The 16,229-nt window shown below is 55.2% G+C and overlaps 8 protein-coding genes across 8 annotated transcripts; 2 read left to right on the plus strand and 6 right to left on the minus strand.

The window, feature by feature from the left end:
* Positions 1–1,159: 1,159 nt before the first annotated feature.
* LTR77_010609 (uncharacterized protein) lies at positions 1,160–1,876 on the plus strand (the record flags this gene model as incomplete). The annotated part of the gene is made up of 2 exons (XM_064807826.1): positions 1,160–1,579; positions 1,628–1,876. 2 exons carry the CDS (start codon positions 1,160–1,162, stop codon positions 1,874–1,876), a joined length of 669 nt encoding a protein of 222 aa, XP_064653904.1.
* A 264-nt stretch (positions 1,877–2,140) lies between these two features.
* Positions 2,141–3,016, minus strand: LTR77_010610 (uncharacterized protein; the record flags this gene model as incomplete). Its single annotated transcript, XM_064807827.1, has 1 exon — positions 2,141–3,016. The coding sequence occupies one exon, from the start codon at positions 3,014–3,016 to the stop codon at positions 2,141–2,143; it is 876 nt and encodes a 291-aa protein (XP_064653905.1).
* A 141-nt stretch (positions 3,017–3,157) lies between these two features.
* On the minus strand, positions 3,158–3,939 carry LTR77_010611 (uncharacterized protein; the record flags this gene model as incomplete). The annotated part of the gene is made up of 3 exons (XM_064807828.1): positions 3,158–3,393; positions 3,474–3,619; positions 3,677–3,939. 3 exons carry the CDS (start codon positions 3,937–3,939, stop codon positions 3,158–3,160), a joined length of 645 nt encoding a protein of 214 aa, XP_064653906.1.
* Positions 3,940–5,566: 1,627 nt separating this feature from the next.
* Positions 5,567–6,404, minus strand: LTR77_010612 (uncharacterized protein; the record flags this gene model as incomplete). Its single annotated transcript, XM_064807829.1, has 2 exons — positions 5,567–5,722; positions 5,778–6,404. 2 exons carry the CDS (start codon positions 6,402–6,404, stop codon positions 5,567–5,569), a joined length of 783 nt encoding a protein of 260 aa, XP_064653907.1.
* Positions 6,405–6,498: 94 nt separating this feature from the next.
* On the minus strand, positions 6,499–6,814 carry LTR77_010613 (uncharacterized protein; the record flags this gene model as incomplete). The annotated part of the gene is made up of 2 exons (XM_064807830.1): positions 6,499–6,708; positions 6,779–6,814. The coding sequence occupies 2 exons, from the start codon at positions 6,812–6,814 to the stop codon at positions 6,499–6,501; spliced, it is 246 nt and encodes an 81-aa protein (XP_064653908.1).
* Positions 6,815–7,170: 356 nt separating this feature from the next.
* MSS51 (translational activator for mitochondrial COX1) lies at positions 7,171–8,745 on the minus strand (the record flags this gene model as incomplete). Its single annotated transcript, XM_064807831.1, has 2 exons — positions 7,171–7,862; positions 7,926–8,745. 2 exons carry the CDS (start codon positions 8,743–8,745, stop codon positions 7,171–7,173), a joined length of 1,512 nt encoding a protein of 503 aa, XP_064653909.1.
* Positions 8,746–8,979: 234 nt separating this feature from the next.
* RSE1 (pre-mRNA-splicing factor rse1) lies at positions 8,980–12,987 on the plus strand (the record flags this gene model as incomplete). The annotated part of the gene is made up of 3 exons (XM_064807832.1): positions 8,980–9,247; positions 9,402–12,103; positions 12,157–12,987. The coding sequence occupies 3 exons, from the start codon at positions 8,980–8,982 to the stop codon at positions 12,985–12,987; spliced, it is 3,801 nt and encodes a 1,266-aa protein (XP_064653910.1).
* Positions 12,988–13,256: 269 nt separating this feature from the next.
* Positions 13,257–15,717, minus strand: LTR77_010616 (uncharacterized protein; the record flags this gene model as incomplete). Its single annotated transcript, XM_064807833.1, has 16 exons — positions 13,257–13,276; positions 13,327–13,417; positions 13,516–13,857; positions 13,917–14,153; positions 14,209–14,401; positions 14,458–14,478; positions 14,529–14,560; positions 14,623–14,670; positions 14,732–14,829; positions 14,903–14,985; positions 15,035–15,074; positions 15,130–15,155; positions 15,219–15,235; positions 15,292–15,360; positions 15,408–15,464; positions 15,520–15,717. 16 exons carry the CDS (start codon positions 15,715–15,717, stop codon positions 13,257–13,259), a joined length of 1,572 nt encoding a protein of 523 aa, XP_064653911.1.
* Positions 15,718–16,229: the final 512 nt, after the last annotated feature.

The raw sequence follows: 16,229 nt of genomic DNA on the forward strand, positions 1-16,229 counted from the left end.
CCCTAACCCTAACCCTAACCCTAACCCTAATTAGGAAATTCTAGTAGATAGTTTTATTCTAAATCCTTATCGAACCTTATCGGCGTATAGTACTACTCTCTAGCTAAGGTAGTCGTTAAGATTTCGATTTTCTAAGTATAACCCTAAGTCTATCTTTAAAGGCCTATATCTCTATAATCTTATTAGGTAGTATAGTACTTTAAAGGTAATTTTCTATACTTTAGACCCTTCTAAAGAAGATCTCGGCTTTAGATTTTAATAATTCCTAATCGTACCACCGAAAAATTACATTTTTAGGGATTTGCCGGTACGATTAGCTTTTTTGCCGGTATTCCTTAATCGTACCACCGTAGAAACAGTTAGGGCAAAGAGTACTACGACCTCGCCGTGGACTTCGAGAAGCTAGGCAAGCAAGCGCCTAGGCTTCGAATCGTGCCTCCGGTACAAGAGACCAACGACGAGCGAGCGGGTCGTCTTGACGATATTGCGGTCATCGACGCACATATTGATGCGCAGCGGGAGAAGATCGTAGCCTTCCTCGTCGACCTGATGTGTCGAACTCTTGACGGCACGCGTCCCGCCACCAACAACAACACCCCCTTCGGCGTGAACCGCAGGATGACTCAGGCCTACATCAGAGCCGAGCATCACCGCTTGGGTCAGCTTCTCGATTTCAACCGCTGCCTCCCACAATGCTACCCCAAGCTTGCTGAAGGCCAAGAGCCTGAAGTTCCCGAAGACTACGCCAGCCTGCCGGACGATTGGATTCGCTTCGGCCTCCTTAACAAACAGGCGGCGATGGCGGTGTTCCGTGAAGTTCTACCCGTTTACGTCCCCACTTCGTTCATCGGCTGCATTCCACCGATGAAGATCCGGCCGACCATGGCCGGGCCGAGGGGTGTCTTAGAGTACTACGACGTCGGCATGGACTCAGAAGCTAGGTAAGCAAGCACTTGGGCTTCGCATCACTCAACCGGATGGCGAGACGGTTGAGGATCGTCAGGAGAGATTATGCCAGATCCCGGTGATTGACACTCACATGGACTCCCAGTGCGAGGAGCTGGAATCCTATCTCACTGATCTGATGGATCATGGATGCCACTGAGGCGGGCACGCGCGCCCAACCAACCACAGCAGCCTCAATGCCATCAATCGAAACATGGCCACGGCATACATCGAGGTGGAGTGTCGCAGGCTGGGCCGGTTGCATGATTCTGTGCAACCCCTCCCTAGCTGCCATACTCTTCTTCCGGTAGGTGAGAAGCGTGAGGCGTCACAGGATTATGCCCAGCTACCAGACCACTACATTTTCTTCGACCTGCTCAAGAAGGAAGCGGCGATGGAGGTGTCCGCTGGAATCGCGCCCCTCGACGTCGCTACCTTCTTCCTCAAGTGCATTCCGCCCATGAAGATTCGCGCCACGATAATAGATCCTACAGGTCCGTTCATGATGATCCGCACACGGGATGCTATGATGGATGTCGCCAAGTTCGTCATCAACCCTCTCGAGCAGGCGAGATGCTTCCGAGAGGACCCCAACCTCCAAACCCTAATCAGAGCTCAATGGCCTGGTATTGATGTAAGTGTGCCCAGCCCTATTCATGATCGTATGCTAGTGCCTTCGCAGGGGCTTGCTTTCCGTACCAGCCAGGAAGGCTTCCTGGAGAGGTATAACATCGAGATCACCCGCCAGAACCTCACTCGTGCAGAGGGTGACAAGCTGCTGCATATACGCGATCACCGCTACGTGATGGTCGCGGTGGGGACGGCTCACATTCGCAACGTGAACAAGGCTAAGAGGGTGGAGTTGTTGAGGGACTTCGTGGTTGCTGGCGACGTTGGCTTGAGGGAGCTTGCCCCGGGCATGTTCTTGTGAGGGTGGCATTTCGTGGGGGTGGGTGGTCGGAGACGAGCTGAGATCGCGGAGCGTATGGAAAAGAGGAAGTGATACGATATGCGCGAAGGAGGAATGCACGACGGCGAAACGAAGCCAGCTGGCGCATCAACGATTGGAGTCCTCACCTTGGTTATCAGTAGTCGAAAGGGAGGCTCTGGTGCCGCGGCGACTCTTCATGCATACAGATTGATAGCACACACAACCACTTGCCTACATTTCGCTCTCAGCCGTATCATCGCAGCCTTACTTCTCCGTCCCCTCCGTCTTAGATACCTTCTTCTCCCACAGCCGTCCTTTGCTCGCTGGCACATCTCCATCCACACGGTAGAAGCCTGCCGCACTGGCATCATCCGTCTCCCGTACCTCCGGGTGCAAAGGCAACAACACCAACCCCCCGTTCACTACCTTGAGGCAGCACCTTTTCCCGGACGTGCAGTGCTGGCAGGCGTACTGCTCTGGCTCCGTACAAGTCCAGTAGCTCCTGCCTTGCCTGTTCACCCGATTGTGCATGCACGCAGCGGCTGTGGACTGCAAAGCCTTCTGCAACCAATCTCCTCCTCTGAGCGAGCTTTTCGATTTGTTAGCGGCCTTTTCCCATTCTCGCTCCATCGCCACAAGCTCTCCCATCAGCTCTGATTGTAGATTTTCGACTGGAGCAGGCTCATCCTCAGCAGCATCCGCGATCCTGTCGATGGCTCGCAGGACATTGAAGGCAAAGCTAGGTCCAATTGGTGATCGCACGTCTGTCTCCTCAGCTTCAAACACTTCCGTTTGCTGTTCCACACTCTGAGCCCGAGATCTAGGTCCATGTGTAGTCCGAGCTGCCAGTTGCTGCTTGACTGTGGCAAGTTCCGCTTCCAGTGCTTGAATCTTTTTGGGCTGCTCGTTGTGCAATTTCAACAGCTCGCCTCGTTGTGTTTTGATGTCATCCTTTGAAGCCAGCGCCTCATCTCGTGCCTGACAGGCCGTTTCGTAGTTCGCTTGCAAACGTTCGTTGTCGCTCTCCAGACCTTGTATACGCTGCTTCAGTTGGCTATTAACGTGCTGCAGGACTGCCACTGTTTGTTGCTCCACGGCATCACTAGGGATAGTCGTATCATCCGACCCGACCTCGTCCATGCTCGTGAAAACCTGGATGAGCTGGTATACCGGTCGATGAACTGTTGACGACGGACACTGCCAGTGCTTGACAAGGCAACGGCTACAGCGTGGACAGACAGAATTCTTACACCTGACCGTCCAACAACACTCTGATTTGTACTACAAGCTAGCATTACGCTTGATCGCTCTCTGCTCGTTCAGGTCGATGACATACGACACGAGTAACTCGCAGGTACTCATGACACGCAGCCGCATGAACTCACGCATCTCCGGCGAATTGAAGGTTGCACGGAACACCATGGGGCCGACCAGCGGCGCCAACAGCGTGGCCGTGAAGGTTGTTGCGATGTCGCGATACACATCTCGTCTTGCGTCCACGGACAGCTCGTAGTACTCTACTCATAGCGATGGCAGCTCCTGGTATGTTGATGCACCTTGCCCGCCTTCGGGGAAGGCTTTTGGGCCTGTCTCGTACGGGAGATGAGCTTGGGTGATTCTGTCGACTTCGTCTTCGATGTAGGTGTGGCCGAAGATTGCTGCCGGAAATGACCACCGTCGTTGGCCGGTTTCGAGAAGTCGCGGGTTGCATCGATTAGCTCTTGCGTATTCTCCAAGTACTGGCTGCGGTAAGCGGCGAGGCGGGCGGTGACACGAGCTAGGTGTTCCAGCCGTGTCTACTGGGCGTCGGGACCTTCGCCTGCTGGGATGATGGAGAGCGCCGCCTTGTGAATGCCGAGATTCTCGAATATCGCGCGATACGTATACTCTTGCTTCAGCTGACGAGCAATATCCGCCAGCGACTTCTCCGTCCCTCCGACCATGAACTTCTTCCATACCGTTTGCGCCTTCTGCTCCCACTCTGCTCTTTCGGTGGAGTTGAACTGTCCACTGCCCAGGTGGCCAATAATCAGGTGAGCTTGAGGCGATTCTTCAGCGGCCATGGGATTTTGGAACTGCGTGAATGTCAAAGCGAAGTCAGCTAGATGTGGCTGAGTTATGCAAATCACAAGATCGACCTAACGATCTGAATTTATGTAAGCACGCCGCCGCCTGCGTTCTTGAATTGTGACCGTCACTACGGCCTTCGTCGCATACCTATAGAGGACTAGCAGCGCTAGACCTACGCGGGGGTAGCACCTGGTACCGCCTCTGAACGACGCTTCTTGCTAGCTCTGACGTGGACTATACCGTTCAAAGGTTGATCGCTTTGTCTCATTGCCGGTAATGAATGGGCTCAGCCGATCGGTCGGGGTCCGGTGCCCATCTGCTGTCGGGTCGTGGAGATCTTGGAGCTCGTCGATGAGCGTCTAGAGGTGGAGCTGCAGTGGGTTCCAGGCACGAGTTCGGGATTGTTCGCGAAGGTCGCGCGCCGCTTGGTCTTGGTTGTCAGGGCGGATCGACAACACGAAGAAATGGCGACAGAGGTCCCATACGCACGTTTTGTATCGGTACTACGTATAAACCTGCATAGTGATACCGGCCAATTTGTGGGTGTCGAGAGACGCAGGCTGAAATTGGTACCAGAGGCGATTCGCAAAGGTGCTCAGGTATTGATCTTCATCTTCTCGATACTGGCCGTGGCCAATGTGCCTGATGGTAGACTTTAGAACCGGCTTGATTATGGTGCCAACGGTGTAAACCATTAATCCTATGAAGGTCGGTCAACCACATACTTCGTCGTGGAGTGACAATCACCGCTTCAGAAGCAGCGTAGTGTCTGTCGTTGTGCAGCATGAACGGGACAGGCTGCGGCCGGGTTCTTGAGCGCACTCTTTCAGGCTTGTCTTCATACCGTGAAAGTAGGTTCGGATACTGTCAGGTCTGTGCCGGTAGAACATCGGTCATGATCCTCATCCTTATGCTGCGAAGCTGCTGTTGGTCGAACCACTCCCTCCTGACAGACGTAGCAGGAGAAGCATCATTCAGGCTTTCGAAGCGCATGAGAGTCCGCGAGCTTGCCCTTTCAGCTGGAGTAGCGTGCATTGTTCGTCTCAAATGTCAGTGACGGATGGCCTAGCCTGGAAGATGGGGGCTTGATCGTTGGATCGTACAGCTGATACCACGGGCCAGCGGTGGCGTCTTGCGCTCTTGCTTGAGGTAGTTGAATGTGAAGATGTGTGGGTGAAGAGCAAGGATGGTGGTAATGGGTTTCAGAGAAAGTTGAAGGTGGAGGTTAGTGATGAGGAATGTAAGGAGTTGTGAAGCCTGTGGTTCCGAAGCTCTTCTGCAGCGAAGCTTTGGTCGCCGCGCTGCGAACGCAACTTCTGTCATGGTTTGAGGCAATGAGATAGAAATGAGAGCAATATGCTGTCCCATAACGGAACGATTCGACTCACCATTTGCCTGCGAGACCAAGGACCCTCTCTTCAGCTGCATACAATCAACTCTGTGCTGACAACCAAAGACCACCACTTTACGCCTTGCCCAGCTTCATCAACCGTAGATGCAGCTGCCCGCCCCGCCGGTTGGAGGAACCGCATCATCGACACTTCTTAAGCCGCCCAAGCCTCCTCATACCCAGTTCCATGCTTCCTCGGAAGGACCGAGCGGTCATGCAGTCCCGCCGTATCATTCGGCCCCCGGCCGCTCGAGCGGCAACACCTGAACGAGCGAGTGGTCCTGCATGAGCTGCCACCCGGCCTGAGGATCATCCGCGATCAACTTCGCGATATGGCGATTGTACTCAGCCCTGTACGCTTTCACGTGCTGCCCAAATCCCTCAGCCTGGCGCACAGTCAGCACGAACCACACCACAACAAAGGCGAGAGCATCAACTTACATCAGGGCCAATGGAACCACCTTGCACTCCGAACCGCAGCTCGAGCCTCTTCGCCTCCTCACTCGGCACGATGAGGTAGTTCACCAAAGCCGCCGCGGTGTACGTCAAGCAAAGGCAGAGGTAGTACTTCATGTTCTTGTCCCGGAGCGTCGCTTGGTACTGCATGGCGGGCAGGGCGAACGAGAACAGCACCGGCGCGAACTGCAGAGCCATGGGGTTGAAGACGGATTGTTTGTCGTCGAAGCTTAGCCAGCGGTATTCTTCGAGCGAGGCTGGTAGTTCGGCGTACGTCCTGGGAATGTTTTCGTCGTCGAATGTCTGCTGCCAGGTACGGACTCCGTCCATGAGAGCGGTCAGGCGGTCGCATTCTACGCGGACTTGCGGGCGGTTGGTTTGGCTGTCTACGTCGAACTCTTCTGCGCCTGTTGGGTCCCTGTCGCCGCTCGCGGTGTGATCGTGCAGCTCCTGCAAAAAGGTAAGGAGCTTGGCGCAGTGGTGGTTGAAGCAGTTCAGCACGATCTGAGGATCTCGCAGGCGACGCTCCAGGTCGTTGTCGTCCTCGCCATCCGGCACAATCGAGAGCGCGAAGTAGTGGATGCCGAGGCTACGAACCTGGGCCTTGTACATGTACCAGGTGGAGTACTCCTTCGTGATGTCTACCAGCTTGTGCGTCTTGAGAGAGGCCGGCTGAAACTTGCCCCAACAACGGGTCCGCGAACCACTAAAGCTCCTTCACCTCCGATGACAAGTATTGGCCGTGCCCAACCTGACCGATGACGCTTTCCTCGACCTTCTCGAACATCGTGGGTAACCGGATGGTGTTCTTGGCTTGCTCCTTGGCAGGCACAGCGAGGGGATCGTTGCGGTCGATCACTGTCGGAACCTTGAGTCCTCCTTGGTCAGAGGTCGCAGACACGGTATCGCCGGCATGCTGCTCGTTGGGAGCTGGCGAGAGCGATGGTGCGTAGTGGGAAGAGGCATAGGTGCGGGTTCTCCATCACTTCCAGTTCGCCGTCAATGAGGTAGCGGTTCGGCATGGTGGAGGTTTGGTTGGTCGGTGGGTTGGTGGATGGTAGGCCGGTGGCTGCTGTCGAAGTAAAGAATGCCCCAGGGCAGAACAGAAGGATGAGAAGAAGCAGAGACTTCAGGGGTTGGAAGGTGCAGTAGAGAAGAGGGAGGGAAGAGAGGGCAGATATATCCAGCGCTGAACGCATGGACCACCTCTGAACTGGCGACAAAACCTGAAACAGTCTTTCGGATTCACGTGCTGTGAATGGTGATGAATATGGAACTGTGAAGAATGTGAAAGCTGTTGGGTGAAACATCTCAAAATCTGTCGAACGTATAGGCAACGGCTCACCATAACGACATGGGCCGGTCACAACCCTCACCCTCACTCAGCACCCCGATACTCATCCGCCTCATACCTCTTCCCCCTAAACCCCCACACGCCCCAGTTCCCACAACTCACATCACCCGGATCTAGATCGTTCAAATCCCACCTCAAACTCCTAAACCGATTCTCCCCGGGCTCCATCAGCACGTCCATCTCGCCCCCCGCCTCCTTCTTGACCCATTCAATATCGCGCTGCATGTCGAAATCGGTGTATCCGGTGCACAGGATGGGGATCTTAGTCGATAGAAGTTGTGGTAAAGTCGGCGCCCACTCGTGTGAAGAAGCAGGATGTCCGAGCCCAGGATGGAAGAGCAGGAAGGCGTCGAAGTAAGGGTCGAATGGCGCGAAGTGCTGGGCTTCGAAGAGCGTGTGGAAGTACTCAACGTAGGTGCTGACCTTCATTCCGCCACCCAGACGGTCTTCAACAATGGCGCCGTAGGGATTCTGAGGTGTCCGGGAAGGTAGGGGGAATTCGTCGTCTCGGTTCGCCATGCTCTCCGGACCGATGAAGATGAGGTGGAAGGAGACACGAGGGAAGAGGTGGGAGAGCTGAATCCAGACTTCGCGGGGGAGAGAGGACTCAGCACGGGCGCCGAGAATGAAAAGACGGATCGGAGGAGGATTAGGTCGGATGCCGGACATGGTGGTGGAGGCGCCAGTTCGAGGAGGGTGAAGTGAGTAGCGTAGGGCTGTCATTGACATTAGCACTGAACCAGATCACATGGATGCTGCCGAGGACAAGGGTAATATACCAGACAACGAGCGCAGCCCTTCCGGCGTCAACCGCTGCTTCAAGCTGTACGGGCTCAACTCATGCAGCACACTGCCCACGGTCATCGGATACGTCAGCAACCTCGTCGCCTGCCGCATACTCCTCTCATCGTTGATCGCATTGAACTCTCTGCTGTACAACAACGTATCCCAATTCGTCATGTTCACCTGCGCTTCCTCAATCTGTGAGCTCGGATATTGAAACTCTGGAAAGAACCTTCCCGACACCAAATCATGGTCGTCCTCGTTGATCTGTCTCAGAGTATCGCAGATCTGCAGATGACTCTCATAGTCGCTCGCAAAGTGTTCCTCGGAGCAAGAGACGGGGATGCCGCAGTCTGGGCACTCGTAGCGGACGTGTGCGGGTGGCATTTGGCCCGTCTTCCTTCCCTCTGCATCATGAGGTGACTGAGGGTTGCGGGTCGGCTGGTGTGAAGGGTGGGGACAGTACGCATTCTGGCGGATGATTGCCGCCCGTTTGCGAATTTGAGGAGATGGCGAGTTCGTGAAGGGGTGGAACAGATTGTGCCGCTGTAGGAGGGCCCGGTCGTAGGGATTGGTGGCAGGCTGATCCACTGTGCGGCCTCGAGTGGCGGAGAAGGGGGGTACTGGGGAGTCCTGCTGGCGCTGTCCTTCTACTGCCGGCGCTCTTGGGTTGCTCGATTGATGTATCCGTCTTCGAGACGGCTGCTGCTTCGCCGTGGTGGTGAAGGCTCGTCGTGACTCTCGCCCAGCATTACCATTGCGTGGCAGTTGAGAAGCCAGCCGTAAGCAGCGGCTACATATCGAATTGGAAGCCATTGTTGTTGCTCTTGTACACTGCACCAATGTTCCGACTTGAATCCATCTCGTCACTGAGCCGGCAGAACCACGCCTGCCCCAAAGGAGATGTCGCCCGCGGGCAGATCCGGCGCTAAACTTTAACCCCGGAGCTTGGCCTAAATCTTTGGCGGGCTTGAAGATCAACCTCGAACAACTTCCACTCGACGATGCGCGCGACATAACCACCCCTACCCCCCTCCACCGCCGGCGGACATGGCCAACACACAATCCTCGCAGGCCTTCTACAGCCTCACCCTCGAGGCCTCCTCCGCGCCCACCGCTGCCTGCACATGTAACGTCATTCCCGGCCTGAAGCTGCAAGACCAGCAGATCTTCGAGGCGCGAGGCCAGCGACTCTACCTCCACCGCATCATTGAGAACAGCGACCGCACAGAGGTGCAGGTGTCGACCTTCTTGGATCAGGATGTCTTCGGCATCGTGCGCGGCGTGAGCGCCTTTAGGATTCCCGGCACGAGCACTGGTAAGTCTTCTTGCTGTTCAGTCCGAGAGAATGTGGTAGTGATGTCTGCAGCATCGATTCCTCCGATATGAGCGCTTCGGTCGTGGCTGGGGACTCGGTGTCTGTGGGTGTTGGGATCAGCTCCGTTCAAACTGCTGCTAATACGTCTTCGCAGACCAACTCGTCGTCTCCTCCGACTCCGGCCGTATCGTCATGCTGAATTATGACGCCGAGAAGAACGTCTTCAAACGCATCCACCTGGAAACCTTTGGAAAGTCTGGCATTCGACGCACAATCCCCGGGCAGTACTTGGCGAGCGATCCAAAGGGCAGGTGTTGCATGTTGGCTTCGGTCGAGAAGAATAAAGTGGTCTACATTGTGAATCGCAATGCAGAAGGAGGCATCTTGATCTCGAGTCCGCACGAGGCGAATCAATGGGCCAGCTTGTGCTTTGCCGTGTGCGCGCTGGACACTGGCTGGGAACATCCGGTCTTTGCGACGCTCGAGGTCGACTACAACGATGCCGAGAACGATCCGACGGGCGAGACGTACGAGAACCGGGAGAAGCAGCTGGTCTATTATACCGTGGATCTGGGCCTGAACCATGTGGTGAAATCATGGAGCGACACGGTCGATTACACCGCCAACATGATCTTTGGAGTGCCTGGAGGTGCAGACGGTCCGAGTGGTGTGCTGGTGTGCTGCGAAGACCGGATATACTACCGCCACGACAAGTCAGGTTCCCTCTGCATACCTATTCCGAGACGGAAAGGTGCTGGAGAAGACCAGCATCGGAAGCGGTGCATTGTGGCTGGCTGTCTGCATCTCGCACGCACGAAACACGAATTCTTCTTCTTCCTTCAAACGGACGATGGCGATGTCTTCAAACTCACCATGTCCATGGCCGAAGATGATCAGGGCAGGCCGACCGCGGATCCGGAAGCACTGCACCTCAAATACTACGACACCTTCCCCGTGGCAAAGCACATGCTGCTGATCAGAAAGGGCTATCTGTACATCGCAGCTGAAAATGGCAACAACAAACTCTACCACGTCACCGATCTTGCCGATGATCCAACAGTCGAGCCATGGAACAACTTTTCCTCCGCAGAGTATGGCGATCTCCTGCCCGCCCAAGACTACAAGCCTCTCTACTTCAAACCGCGCGGCCTCATGTACACATCTCTTGCTGTGGACGTCCCTTCACTACATCCTCTTATGCGCACAACAGTCGACAACCCGCTCAACGAGGATGCACCTCAAATCTACGGCATCCAAGGGACAGGTAAGCGGAGCAAGTTCAAGACGATCCGCCACGGCCTCAACATCCAAGAGATCGTTTCTTCTCCCCTCGGCAACGTCGACTGCTCCAACCTTTGGTCGATCAAACATCGAGCCTCCGACCAGTATCACAGCTATCTTCTGCTGAGCTCCGACTATGCAGACAAGACGATCGTGCTGGGTATCGGAGACGAGGTAGAGACGATGGAGGAGTCACCCTTCCTCACAAACCGCGCGACTCTGGAAGCCGGCTTGATGGGCGATGCCACTCTTGTGCAAGTCCATGCGAGAGGCGTGAGGAGTATTCTCGAGTCTGGGACAATCAATGAATGGCCTACCCCTTCACATCGCACGATTGTCTCTGCGTCAGCGAATGAGAGGCAATTGCTGCTGGGCCTGAGCTCTGCTGAATTGGCTTTCTTCTTCATGGGCGATGATGGTGTCCTTAACCAGCTGGAGGAGATGCCCGAGATGAGCGGCAAGGTGACGGCATTGTCAGTCGGCCAGACTCCGAAGGGTCAGATGCAGGCGAAGTTCGCTGTTGTTGGATGCGATGACTGCACCATTCGAGTTCTTTCCATCGAGCTCGACTCGCCACTTGAACCACGAAGCGTGCAGGCACTCAGTGCCGTCCCAACGAGTCTGGAAGTCGTGGAACAGGTCGATCCCACTACCGGCGTTGGTGTGACTTATGTCCATATTGGTCTTCAATCCGGCCTCTACCTCCGTGCCGTTATCGACGAAGTGACAGGCGAGCTCGGCGAAGTACGGACCAAGTTCCTAGGTGCAAAGGCCACTCGTCTATTTCCCGTTAACGCCAGCGGTGGTGCTGCCGGAGAAGGAGAGAGCAGCATCCTCGCTTGCTCTTCTCGACCATGGCTCGGATACAACCATCCTTTGTCGCAACTCTACACCCTCGCGCCGCTGGTCACTTCACCATTGGACGCTGCACGAGGGTTTGTGAGCGAGCATATCAACGGGTTGTGCGCTATCCAGGGCACCAACCTGCTGATTTTCGAGCTAAGCTCATTGGAAGGACGGCTGGCGACTGAGGAGATCGCGCTCAAATACACACCCAGGGGAATGTGCAGGCACCCGTACGGGACCACCTGGTGGGTGGCGCAGAGCGAAGGCAACGTATTGAGCCCGCGTACCAAGGCGACTCACATCGCGAACGAAGAAGCCAAGAAGCTGGGGAATGGCGTGAACGGTGAAGATGCGAAGATGGAGGATGGCGATGAGGACGGAGGAGTGAAGATTGATGAGGATGGCGAGAAGCTGACGCCGGAAGAACTAACACCTGATGAGCTCGAGCGACACCTCGGACTCACCAAGGCCACCGGACATTGGGCTTCCTGCATCTCGGCCATTGATCCGTACGAGGCGAAAGCAGTCACTGCTACGATTGAGTTTGAGGAGAATGAGGCTGCGCTTTGCGTGGCTGCTGTGCCGTTCGAGGTGCGGAATTGGGAAGTGTTTGTGGTCGTCGGAACGGGTCAGCACCTCCAGCCGGGCAATACAATGGTGCAGAGCAAGGGATATGTACATGTGTTCCGGGTAACGGACGAAGGGAGAGGGTTGGAGAGAGTCCACAGGGTACGTTGGCCAACCCATCTCGTGAGCGCTCACGTACTGACTATTTCGAATAGACCGAGTTCACCTCACCCATCTACGCCCTCCACCCCTTCCACGGCCGTCTCGCCCTCGGCATCGGCGCTGAACTGTTCCTCTACGACATCGGCATGAAACATCTTCTCCGCAAGACCCGTGGTGCCGCCGTGCCCAACCAAATCACCTCACTCACCTCCCAAGGCAACCGCCTCATCGCCTCCGACGTCTCGGAATCCGTCACCTACATCGTCTACAAAGGCGGCGACGCCAACCGGCTCATACCTTTCGCCGACGACACCGTGCAGCGCTGGACCTCGAGCATGACGATGCTGGATTACGAGACGGTGGCGGGTGGCGACAAGTTTGGGAATCTTTGGCTGGTCCGCAGTCCGGAGCAAGCGAGTAAAGAGTCAGACGAGGAGGGTATTGGTGGGTACATTGTGAACGAGCGCAGTTATCTTGGGGGAGCCCCATACCGGCTTGAGCTGCGCGCGCACACCTTCACTCAGGATATACCGACTTCTATCCAACGCACCGCTCTGGTGGCCGGCGGGCAAGAAGTGCTGTTCTGGTCCGGTCTCGAGGGCACCCTCGGCATCATGGTACCCTTCGTCTCGAGAGAAGACGTCGAGTTCTTCAGTCAACTGGAAGGGCTGCTGAGATCGGAAGATCCTCCATTGGCGGGCAGAGATCACCTGATGTACAGGGGCTACTACGTCCCGGTCAAGGGCGTGGTGGATGGGGATCTGTGCGAGAGGTTTTTGCGGCTGGGCTTCGATGCGAAGCAGAAGATTGCTGGAGAGGTGGAGAGGGAGGTCAGGGAGGTGGAGAGGAAGGTGCAGGAGATGAGATCGAGGGTGGCCTTTTAGGCGAGTAGCATTGTTGAGGGAATGCGAGGTGCACGAGGACACGATTGTGAGCAATAGGCTTCCGGAAAAGTCTTCGCTCGCGCGAAATGGATACACAGCGCTCAAACAAGGTAGCACTGTACCAGTCTTCTCCAATGATTCAGTGCGCAATTCTCCACATCTCGATCCGTATGACCCCTGCTCCTCTCCCTCCTTCGCACCGCTTCTCCGGACGACTCAATGTGATCATGGGTTGGCAAGCTGGCGGCGGGCAGAAGACTTCACCATGCTTATATAATGTAGCGGTACCCTGGGCTGTCAGTACAACGATTCCATGGATTGGAAGCTTGCGCCAAATACCTTTCTGCAGCTGCCTTGCAGTGGCCATGTCGATTTGCTCAAACTCGGCGGTCTTGCGGAGCTTGGCCAGCTCTTTTTCGTCCAGTTCGACCTGGTGATGAATGTCAGCATTGCTCTCTCGTGCTGACGTTCCCAGCCCGAAAGAATGGGCTCAAGAAGAAGAATTGGCAAAAAGAGGAATATCCTCACGTCCTCGTTCTCGAGTCTCTCCAACTCGCGATTCATCTTGATCAAGAGGAAGCGCAAGATACACGCTCCCGTAGCGCTCACAACCAGGAGTCCAATCACGACGCCGAGGGCTGGCCGATAGTACGGCTCGCTTCCATCAATATAAGTGTACGGAGTCCAGATCGAAGCCATGTTGCCAATGCTGTTCATAAAGGCGAGCGCGACAGTTCGCTTCGCCGGCGGGCGTGGGATGGCGTTGGAGATCCAGGCGTAGATGGTACCGAAACTCGCGAACGCAAAGTTCAGCAGGAAGAGGGAGAAGTAGCGGCCACCGAAGTTGCCCTGTGGCACGAACATGAACACCTGCGTGAGGAGGAAGTCAGCCATTTTGTACAGAATTCGGGGGCTAGAGGGTGAGTCACCAGGCATCCAATCGTGCAGACAATGAGTGGGTAGATGAAGAACCAAAAGCGATTGCCAATCTTGTCACTGGCGATGGAATGGCCGAGTGCATAGACCATGATGAAGATGTACGGGGGCGCGACCAAGAGCAGGGATATGACATGGTCGTAGCCGAGCGTGTCGGTCAAGGTCGGGAAGAAGTTCTGGAATCCAGTGGCGCCGACAATGGCGTGGTACATGATTGCCAGGAGATAGGTCTAGACGCAGAGTTAGTTGGGGGCCATCACACCAATCATGGCGATGTCGACGCACCTTCGGATCTGCAAAGGCCAATTTGGCGCCCTGGAGGTAGGACATGTTGCCTCCGGTGTCAACATCGGCTTCTGCGCCATCAATAGCCATGCGGCGGTTCGCAACTCTCTTGAGCTCGGGCGAAAGCTTCTTCCAGGTGTCTGGGAAGTCTGGTAGTACGACAACGACGAGGATGCCGACGGCTATGGTGATCCTTGAGCAAAGCTCAGTTAGCGTGAGTTGAAGTTGAACTGTGTTGCGCATACTCACGATCCTTCAAGGATGTACAGCCTTCATACGATCAGTAACAACCCTGGACATAAATTGATCGTAGTACGAACCATTTCCACGCACGCATTCCCATCGCGTTATCCTGCAGAGAATGATCGGTCAGAAAAGGGCTGCGATGCCGTAGGAGAGGTCAGGTATGTTCACCAGCCCACTCAAGATACCACCGGCGATGAGATTGCCAAACGCGCCGGCCTGAAGCACACAATGTTGTCAGCTTATGCAGTAGTTTGGGCATGGGATGGAGAAGTCCCACAAGCAATGACCCGGAGTAGAAGATCGACATGCGCAGGTTTAGCTCGCTCTTGGTGTACCACTTCGAAAGGTAGAAAAGCACTCCCGCAAAGAACGGTGCTATTGGGAGCGTCAGTAAATCGCATCGCAATCAGGCAGACGTCCGCTTCGAGGGTAGCTCTCCAGAACTTACCTTCCACAAAACCCAAAATAAAGCGGCAAGCAATAATTCCGCCGAAGCTGGTGACTTGACTTGTCAAGAGAGAGACTAGTCCCCTGTGATTATCAGTTTTGGCGCTGTAAGTCATGTCCTGCGTGCTCCTACCAGGCTATGGTCCAGAAGCCAAGATAGTACGAAGGACGACCTGTACGAAGGAATCAGCGAACAGATTCCTGGCAGAGCTACGTCGCTTGTGATACCGCAGTAGTTGAGGAACATGTTGGATCTGCCGCAGCGTTAGCAACGCCCTCAACATCGCCGCGTGTAGGCTGCCGAAAAGTGTACGTACGGCACCTGCATCAATACCTGCAGAGCTCAGTCAGCAGGACTTCCCCCGACGAGGATGAAGCTTTTGAACTTACGTAGCCAACAAACAAAATGGACAGACCAGTCTGGAACTGTTTATCATCTAGTCCGAGATCATCTTGTAGCTATTGATGTGTCAACTATGTTCCAGCACTCTTGGAACGTGACATACTCCGGATAATTTCGCCGCCGGGTAGTTGTTGCGGTCTATGTAGTTCATCAAGTAGACCTGTCCATAATCAGCCCATAGCTTGGGTAGTGAAATGGTTGCCTCGAGCCCGTACCAACACTACCATGGGCATAATGGTACCATCAATCTTCCTCCTGAGCTTCTTCTCATCGATCAACTCTTGCTCTGAGAGGTGCCCATGGTGCATAGCCTGCTCTTTGGTAGCCTCATTGTGTCCAATGATCTCATGGTCATGGAGAGAATCACGGTGGCCGATGTGGTGCTTCTCGATGTCGTTCTCGCTGGAATCCATGGCTGTGGAAGTTCGCAGAGAGTGGAAGGCAACGGAGTTGAGAGGAAGAAGCGCGTCTGAAAGTGGGAATGACGCGGGAGCAGAGAGAGACTACTATACCTTGACCTACCTCTGGACGTCATTAACCCGAGGCGTTCGTAGCCAAGGTGACAGGCCGCATCCTAAGCGACTTGGCTATGGTAGCTTGAAGTCTGCAGGCCAGAGGCACTCGATCTCTCTCTAGTCTGCTGGGAATCGGTCGGGGTGTAAGACGCGCTTCTTGGTATGGTACATATTTTGCACCAATTTTCCGCATGGTACCATGCCGCCCTATCGGTCAGCTAGATGAAGAGACGTGATTTCGAGCATCACGGTACACGATCGCCAAGTAAGCTGCCAATGCGCGAGTGTTGGCGGTGCAGGAGAGTTTGGGAGGTCGCGTGGTGAGAAAGCCATCGGACGTAGAAGCCGGAGATCCCGCGGTCTGGACTTGCACGAGACGCGGGGAAAGCTGGGGAAGCCCCAACGACTGG

Source organism: Saxophila tyrrhenica (assembly GCF_035928015.1).
Source record: "Saxophila tyrrhenica strain CCFEE 5935 chromosome Unknown scaffold_25, whole genome shotgun sequence".
In the NCBI taxonomy this organism is placed as follows: domain Eukaryota; kingdom Fungi; phylum Ascomycota; class Dothideomycetes; order Mycosphaerellales; family Extremaceae; genus Saxophila; species Saxophila tyrrhenica.